General features: G+C 38.4%; 1 protein-coding gene across 1 annotated transcript in view; it reads right to left on the bottom strand.

Moving 5' to 3' along the window:
- The window catches only part of SYCP1 (synaptonemal complex protein 1), a 241,559-nt gene that overhangs the window by 150,386 nt on the left and 82,219 nt on the right, over window positions 1-8,954 (bottom strand). Inside the window, exon 15 of the mRNA XM_006895723.1 lies at window positions 3,801-3,862. Within this exon, the coding sequence (XP_006895785.1) occupies window positions 3,801-3,862 (62 nt within the window). The remainder of the gene's footprint in view (window positions 1-3,800; window positions 3,863-8,954) is intronic.

Here is an 8,954-nt window from a genome sequence, read left to right on the forward strand (position 1 = left end):
CCCTCTATGAGGTGGATTGATTCAGTGACTGGGATAATCGGGATGGGAGTGTCAGAGACAGTGCGATTGGCACAGGACAGAGGCAGAGTTTAGGGCTGTAGTACACAGGGTCGCTATAAGTTGCAAGCGACTCGACGGCACATAAAAACAACAAGGCTGCAACAGTTCCATGACGCATCTACAAGTATATGAACCTGTATCCCTAAAAACAATAACAGTGCGTCTAGATTCCAAAATCAATGTCAGCAAAAGTATTCGTGTTTCCTTTTGCCAAAGGGGCCCTCTAGAATAGTAAGAGAAGATTTTCACCCTGAAACCTACGGAGTCCCTTTTCAGCAGGAAGTAGCTAAGAGAATTTGTCGATCCCTTTTTCCCCTATGTATCAGGGTGAAATCTCTCTCAAGAAGAAGCAGTAGGAAATGGGGGGGGGGGAACATACTGACAAAGGAAATTAATCAAAATTAGCTTTAACAAGCACTGTGGCAACAGAACAATTAAAACAGATCTGCAAGAATTACTCAACCTAAAAATTTTAATTCGTCTTAAAAGGTTTAGCCTCTTTTGCTAACTACCCTAATGCTGGTATCAAAAAGGTTTAGTCTACTCCTCCCATTGCCCAAAAACCACTCACATGGGCCTATGATTCGGCCCAGTATAACTTCAGGGGGGAATGAAGGGAGAGCAGAAACCCCATTTTTTATTAACCCCCATTAACGCTAGAGGCAGAAGTGGGCCATAAAAATTCTTGGCTTAGGGCAAACATGAGTGCCCTGGTTAAAGCCTGGTCTGTCCTTGAAAAGTAAGGAATTAACTAGTGTCTACGTGACACTGATGGGCCTCTAGGATGAATAATAACAACACCTGAAAGTATACTTAGAGCAAAATTTAAGATCAGAAGAACACCATTTAGGGATAAAGCTTAGAAGGTGGGGAGAAAAGACGAAAGTAAAGTAGGAAAAGGTATAGATTCTTGGGGCATAATCTATAGTGTGTTTTGCTGCTAGCAAAAGACTCTGTGTCTATATTGTACTTTCCCAGTGGCTCCACAGGGGAAAGATGGATAATCTCCTCCTTTTAAGCTTTACCACTTGAAATCCAAGTGGAGGATTGCTGTAGCTGGAGCCAACTTGACTGCACTGAGTAAACACAAGAAGGGTTGGGCACAGTCTGTTAAATATGTAGGGTTATAAAAGGCTTCCACTCAATCTATGTATTTATCGTTGAATGAAAAACCAGTTTGCTGGGGACTTCCAAGAAGGATGGCATACAAGACCTAAAAATAGGAAAACGGGTCTCCAAGTAATGATATCTACAAAACAAAAAGGGAGAATAAGAAGTGTAGTTACAGAATTTTTAATAGCGAGAAAGTCCAGGTGATTTCATTATAAAGTGAACTGTTCCTTAATAAACTAGATAATCCCCAAAAAAGTTAGTAAACCACTTTTATTAAAATGACAAAAAGGAAAACCATGACTCAGTAAACATTACAACAGCAGCAACAAAGAAAATAAGAAAAATCTTAAAATGAATTTAGGACCTAAAAGCAGACTGAGCAAAGAAATCAGCAACATCGCCAAAAAGAACATAGCAATATGACAGCATTTAGCCAAACTCATCAGTCAATGTCAGTAGAATATGAGTAAACTAAGTGCACCTGGTGTACAAGTTGCCGTCCCGCGGTCACTTGTGGTTGCTGTGAGGCTAAACACGGTGATATGGATGTGTAAAATGTGTTAATGGTTGGCTACAACGCAGACAGAGAGTGGGGTGGAGCTCCCTGATTGAACAAGCGTGGGAGGAGGAGTGGCGTCCACTTCCATAATAGCTTGCCTCCGGAAACCCTATGAACTTGGAGAGAGGATGAAAGGCACCCAAGCATCAAGGACTCTCCTTCATAGGGTCGCTATGAGTCGCCTGCGACTCGATGGCACGTAACAACAACAACAACGTGACACAAAAGAAGTAAAGGCGGGCAAAGTAGCCAGTCCATCAAAAGTCAACCCACCAACCAAAATCGCAGTCCCCCTGCCCTAACAGGGGCACTCAAAAGAGCTATAAAAGCAAGTGGGAGGGGAAACTCGGGGCTTTTCTTCCTTCACCACCTTCCTGAAGAAGGAGAAAAGTCTCCACGCATGGAAAATAATATAATAAACGCTCTTGAAATTTCAGACGTGTTTTTGGATTTCTTTGAGGGGTATTTCGTGGGCAGAACAACCTGACTGTGTTGATCACAACAAACTGGGGTTAACCTTGAGGAAAATGGGAATCCCAAAACTTGATTGTCCTTACACAAAACCTGTACTTGGACCAGAAAGCAGGTCCTCAGAACAGAGCAGGGAAACAACTGCATGGTTCAAAATCAGGAAGGGAGTGTGACAGGGCTGCATCTTGCCTCCATACCATTTCAATCTATTTTCAGAACAGATCATTTGCAGCGCTGGGCTTTATGAGGAGAAATGTGGTATAAGAATTGGAGGAAGACTCATTAACGACCTACATTATGCAGACAACACAACCTTGCTTGCTGAAACTGAGGAAAATCTGAAGCACTTACTGCAGAAGGTCAAGGACTGTAGTCTTCAGTATGGATTGAAGCTCAACATCAAGAAGACAAATATTCTCACCACTGAGCCAACTGGTAGCACCATGATTGATGGAGAAAAGATTAAGGTTGTTAACAGTTACAGCTTGCTTGGCTCTACTATCAAAACTCTTGGCACCAGCACTCAGGAAATCAATAGATTAATTGTATTAGGTAAATCTGCTGCCAGGGACCTTTCCAGAGTAATGACAAGCAACAATGTCAGTCTAGAGACTAAGATGAGCCTGATCTAGGCCATGGTCTTTGCAGTTACTCACAATGCATCAGAGAGCTGGATAACGCCTAAGGATGATAGAAAAAGATTATGCCTTTGAGTTGTGGTACTGGAGAAGAGTCTTGAAAAAACTACAGACCACGAAGAAAACAAATAGGTCTGTCTTAGAGAAGGCAAAACCAAGTTTCTCCTTGGAGGCTAGGATTTTGAAGCTCTGTCTCACATACTTTGGGCATGAGGCAGGAGGGACCAATCCTTGGAGGAGGAAATCACGCTCAGAAAGAAGAGTGGAGAGACATCACAGGAGAAGAGGATCCTGGATGAGATGGATTGATACAGTGACTAGGGCAATGGGGGTAGGTATGTCAGAGTCAGTGAGACTGCCTCAGGACAGGGAAGGCTTCAGAGCTATTGTATACAGGATTTCTATGAGCTGCAAGCAACTCAACAGCACATAACAACCACAACAACAACATAAAGCTTTATAGTATTCAAACCACTAAACAGTAGTAAACAAATAGACATAGCATATCAGAAGAGAGACCAGAAACAAACCTACTATAAATGTCCAACCAGTTCTTCATAAATGTAGCTAATTCAATGAATCCAATCTTTTCAAAAAATGGTAATGCTATGCTGTATCAACCCCAAATATTTAAACTGTACAAAACCACTCTATTTTTCTTACTATACTACCTCTACTCTCAAACCTAAACTTCAATAATCTATGTCCTCACAATCAAAATTGTCTGTTAACTGTTTTACCTTTATTTTTTTGTTTTACTTTTATATACTGCTCTTTATATTGTAATCTAAATTATCTTTTGAAAAAGCCAATCTTGATGGCACAAAACATAGCCTTATTAAAACCAATTTTTTTCTATTTTATCTGAAACTTTCACATAAATATGCAGTATAAGAGTCTAAATTAATGGATTCAATATTATTTTGAAAAATATTTAATAAGAACAAGCATACACTTACCAACACTTTTCTCAGTTCTTCAAGTTCAACTTTTATGTTATTTTTAAATTCAGTCATCTCTTCTAAAATAAGCAAAAGAATATAAATATGTTAAAATCTGAATTCAAAGAATAAAAAAGAGACAAGAAATAGGTATGTATCACTTGGAAGAATGAGAAGAGATTAATTAATACAAGTTGAGCAGATAAAGTTCACATAAAATAAGGAAAGGGGAAAGATCTGGTGTGAAAAACAATGTATACAAATTTTGTAAGTAAACCAGCAAAAATATAATAAACAGTTAATAGAAATTTTTCTGTAAAAGTAATGCCACAGTCACATAAGACCAAATGCAAGAAAAAAAATTACAATGGATCTGTATAAATATATTTGGTTTAAGATCATCTTATTACTCTTTAAACATCCTGTCTTTTAATTAATCATCACTTCAAACTTTAAGTGACCCTCCTTTCTAAAGATAATTAATTTCAATATTATTTCATACTTAAGGTGCTATATTATCAATATTAATTAACTCTTTGTAGAGGAAACTTTACATTTCCTCCTGTTCCATGTATCCTATCTAATTACAAAAAATAAGTACCTTCATGATCTTTCTGTCCTTTTCAAGCTATGATCACATTCCTTACTTTGGCAATAAATATATTTGTTATTGACATGATTCTTGCTTGGCCCTACATAAAAATAATGCCCATCTTTTCCATGTTGTTGTGTGCTGTTGAGTCAAAACCGACTCATAGCTGACCATTCAGCAGGTTTTCAGAGGCAGTAAATTACACGAGAGAAGACTGCCCATTATTCTCTTGCAGAGAAGCTCGGGGATTTGAACCCTGTGGCTTTGGGATTTCAGTATATTTCTTCCATAGGATTAATTAAATTATGATTTAAAAGTTACTAATGAACTATTATTGCAAAGAGTTCTCACCATTATGGAATTTTGTGGTATTGGATGTTATTAACCACTTTCTTTTTTCCCACTAATTTTTTTAAGGTTTTGAGTTGTTTTGGTTTTCTTATTTCATCTCTAACTCTCAATTATATTTCCTTTGTACACAACTTTCCACTAAATGATATTTTCCACTAAATAATAATACTTGATGAGGCATTTTATTCCACACTTCCCTGAACTCAACATTGAGCTAATGAATTAAAAAACCTTTCTAGCTGGCGAGCTCTGGTGGCCTAGGGGCAGGAGCGTGTGCTGCAATCCCAGAGGTGCACGGTTCAAATCCACCAGATGCTTTGCTGGAGAAGGAGGAACAGTCTCCTCCTGTACCAGTCAGATCTGATTTGATGGTACACACACACACACATAAAATAAAAATAAAATAAAAAAATTTTAAAAAAACCCTTTCTAGCACTAAACTCTCATTTTTTCCTTTTCACACTTTTATATACAAACTTCCAAAGATAATTATACAAAGATAATGTCCATCTTTCACCTAAAAATTTATCTTATCTGAAATATTATCTTTTGTCACAGTAGATTTCTGGAAAATATCTATATATTACCAACATCATAAAAAAATTGTACCAATTATCCATAACCTTTAGTGAAAATTTAATCAACAAAATATAAAATGCTAATTTAGAGCTTTAAAAAAACTGTCATGTACAAAGTTTAAAATTGCATTTTAGGAAAAAAAAAAGTTAATTTGTTAAAATCTCAAGAATAAGATGAAGACAGGACTAAACAAAAAATAAAACATCAAAATAAAAACATATGAAATAAGAACACCAAACATGAAAGACTAGTTAACAAACCAGAAAGTTCAGGAATCTATGGAGGCTGCAAGAGAATACATATTAATTTAATGAAGGCTATAGAGCAGAACACAAATAGATAGTCCTCTTGGACTATATGCTTTCAATCAAAATTCATCTAACATTAGATATAATAATATAAAGTTTCACAGCCTCTTCTAAACCCTGCCCGCACATCTGGCAGTTCTCTATTGATGTGCTGTTCCAGTCATTTTCGGACAATTTTTCAGCAGGCTCTTGCTTGCATATGATATTAATGAAATTGTTCAATAACTTCCATACTCTGTTGGGTCACTTTGTTTTGGAAAGGGAAGAAATATAATTCTCTTCCAGTTATCCAGGTGGTTATCCTCCAGATTTCTTGGCACAACCTGGTGAACGCATCTAGGGCAGCATCTATTTGTTGATATGTGTCAATGGATTTTCCATCAATTCCTGAGGCCTTGTATTTTGCTAATTTATTCAGAGCAGTTTGAACTTCCTCCTTCATCACCATAGGGTCTTGAATCATACATTATTCATTAAATTCTGTTTCAGCCAATTCTTTTTGGTACAGTGACTTTGGATACTCCTTCCATCTTCTTTTAATGCTTCCTGGATCATTTAATATTCTGCCCAGATCATCCTTTAGTATTGCAGCTCAAAGCCTGAATTTGTTCTTCAGTTCCTTCAGTTTAAGAAACGTCAATTGAGTTCAGCCCTTTTGATTTTCTGATTGCAGCTCTTCGCACATTTCATTATAATACATGGCTTTGTCCTCTGCATTGCCCTTTGAAATCTTCTGTTCAGCTCCTTCTTAAGTTCTTCCCTTTGCTTTGGCTTCTCGGCATTCTAGTGCTATGCTCAGAGTTTCTTCTGACATCCATTTTGGTCTTATCTTCCTCCTCTGTCTTTATAATGCCTCTTGCATTCTTCCTAGATGATATTCTTGATATCCTTACACAGCTCATCTTGTCTTCTCTCACTAGTGTTCAAGGCCTCAAACTTGTTCCTGAGATGATTTTCACATTCAGGTGGGATAAACTCAAGGTCAAATTTTGGTTCCTGTGGATTTGATTTAATCTTCTTTATCTTAAACGTACATATGAGTAATTGGTGGTCTGTTCCAAAATCATCACCTGGCCTAGTTTTCACAGCTGATGCTGAAGTTCTGCAGCGATTCTTTCCACAAACGTAATAGATCTGATTCCTATGCAAACTAATCCATGTGAGTAGTCTGTGTTTGTTGTTATTGTTGTTATGTGCCGTGGAGTAGCTTGCGACTCATAGCGACCCTATGTACAACAGCCCTAAACTCTGCTCTGCCCTGTGCCAATTGCACTGTCTCTGACACTCCCATCCCGATTACCCAAGTCACTGAATCAATCCACCTCATAGAAGGCCTTCCCCTCCTGTGCTGTCCCTCCATCGTCCTAAGCATGATGTCCTTCTCCAAGGACCAGTCTCTCCTTACAACATGTCCAAAGTATGTTAGACGTTGCCTCAGAATCCTTGCCTTCAAGGAGCCACCTGGTTTAACCCTTTCCAGGATGAATCTGTTTGTTTTCCTAGCAGTCCATGGTACTCTCAATACTCTTCTCCAGCACCACGTTTCTTATAAAAGGTATTTGCAATTAACAAGATTTTACAGAATTCTATCATTCTATCTCAAACTTCACTTCTGTTGCCAAATCCACATTTTCCAACTATTGACCCTTCTTGAGGAGGACCTGAGGCATTTGCTGCAGAAGGTCAAGAATTATGGCCTTAAATATAGACTGAAGCTCAACATCAAGAAAACAAAGATTCTCATCACTGAGCTGATTGGCAGCATCATGATAGATGGTGAAGGAATTGTTAACAGCTTCATTTTGCTTGGTTCCACAATCAACACTCTTGGTACTAGCAACCAGGAAAATAAGACAAATTGCATTGGAAAAATCTGCTGTTCAGGGACCTCACCAGAGTACTGAAGAGCAATGATGTCAGTCTGGAAACTAAGGTGCACCTGATCCATTTAATACCTTGCAATTACTTGCTACCCATCAGAAAGGTGGACAATGACTAGGGATGACAGAAGGAGAACTGATGCCTTTGAGTTGTAGTGCTGGAGAAGAGTATTGTATATATCATGGACTGCTAGGAGAACAAACAAGTTCGTGTTGGAGAGGGTGGAACCAGGCTGCTCCTTGGCGGCAATGATTCTGAAGCACCGTCTGACATACTTTGGGCATGTTGCAAGGAGGGACCGGTCCTTGGAGAAGGGCCTCATGTTTGGGAGGGTGAAGGGACAGTGCAGAAGAAGAAGACCCTCAACAAGATGGAATGACTCAGTGAAGGCAGTAATGTAATGAGAATAGGTGTGTCAGAGACAATAAGGTTGACACAGGATAAAGCAGGGTTGAGAGCTGTTGTATATACGGTCAGTATGAGTCACAAGTGAATCTACAGCACATAATAACAAGAATATAGAGCACAACAAACCACACCTCTGTCCTCCAATCTCTGACCTCAGATTAAAGGAATTTGGAGATTGGGGCCTAGAAGCACAATAGTGCCCCAAATAGCTATGCAAGCTATCTGGTTCCTGAGCAAGACAGCCCACTGCTACAGTCACTGTGTCAACCCATCTCATCAAAGGTCTTCCTCTTTTGCTAACCCTCCACCTTTCAAAGCATGACCCTCTTCAAAGAAGTGCTTCTCTTAGCAGCATGCCCAAAATTTGTGAGATGAAGCTTTGTTACATTTACCTTTGTCAATTTCCTAACTGCACCACATTTGAAGAACAGTTTTATTGGATATATAATTCTTGGTGGGCAATTCCTTTCTTTCCAAGTTTTATGTTATACCATTTTCTTCTTGACTGTATGGTTTTTACTGAGAGACCAAAGCCTAGTTTTGTTCTTCTTTGTAGGTACTTCCTGGAATTTTCAGTAGCAATCAATTCTTTCTGGTACAGTGATTTCTGTGTGTTTCCTTCATCTTCTTTTGATGTTTTCTTGGTCATTCAACATATTGCCCACAGCATCTTTGAATATTGTGACACAAGGCTAAAATTTGTTTTTTCAGCTCCTTCAGCTTAAGAAATGCAGAACGAGTTCTTCCCTTTTTATTCTCCAATTCCAGCTCTCAGCACATTCCATTATAATACTTTGCTTTGTCCTCCCAAACTGCTCTCTGAAATCATCTGTTCAGCTCTTTCACTTAGACATATCTTTCTTTAGATTTGGCTTCTTGATGTTCCAATGCAATCTTTAGAGTCTCTTCTGACATCTTTTTTTATTTTTTTTCTTTCTCCTCCATTTTTGTCATAATCTTTTTCTTTCTTTATGGATGATATCTTTCATAGCATCCCACAACTCATCTGGTCTTCGATCACTGGTGTTCCATGCCTCAAACCTATTCTTTTTT

The sequence above is a fragment of the Elephantulus edwardii genome, unplaced genomic scaffold (assembly GCF_000299155.1).
Source record: "Elephantulus edwardii isolate Elephantulus edwardi_28Jun2011 unplaced genomic scaffold, EleEdw1.0 scaffold00174, whole genome shotgun sequence".
Taxonomy (NCBI): domain Eukaryota; kingdom Metazoa; phylum Chordata; class Mammalia; order Macroscelidea; family Macroscelididae; genus Elephantulus; species Elephantulus edwardii.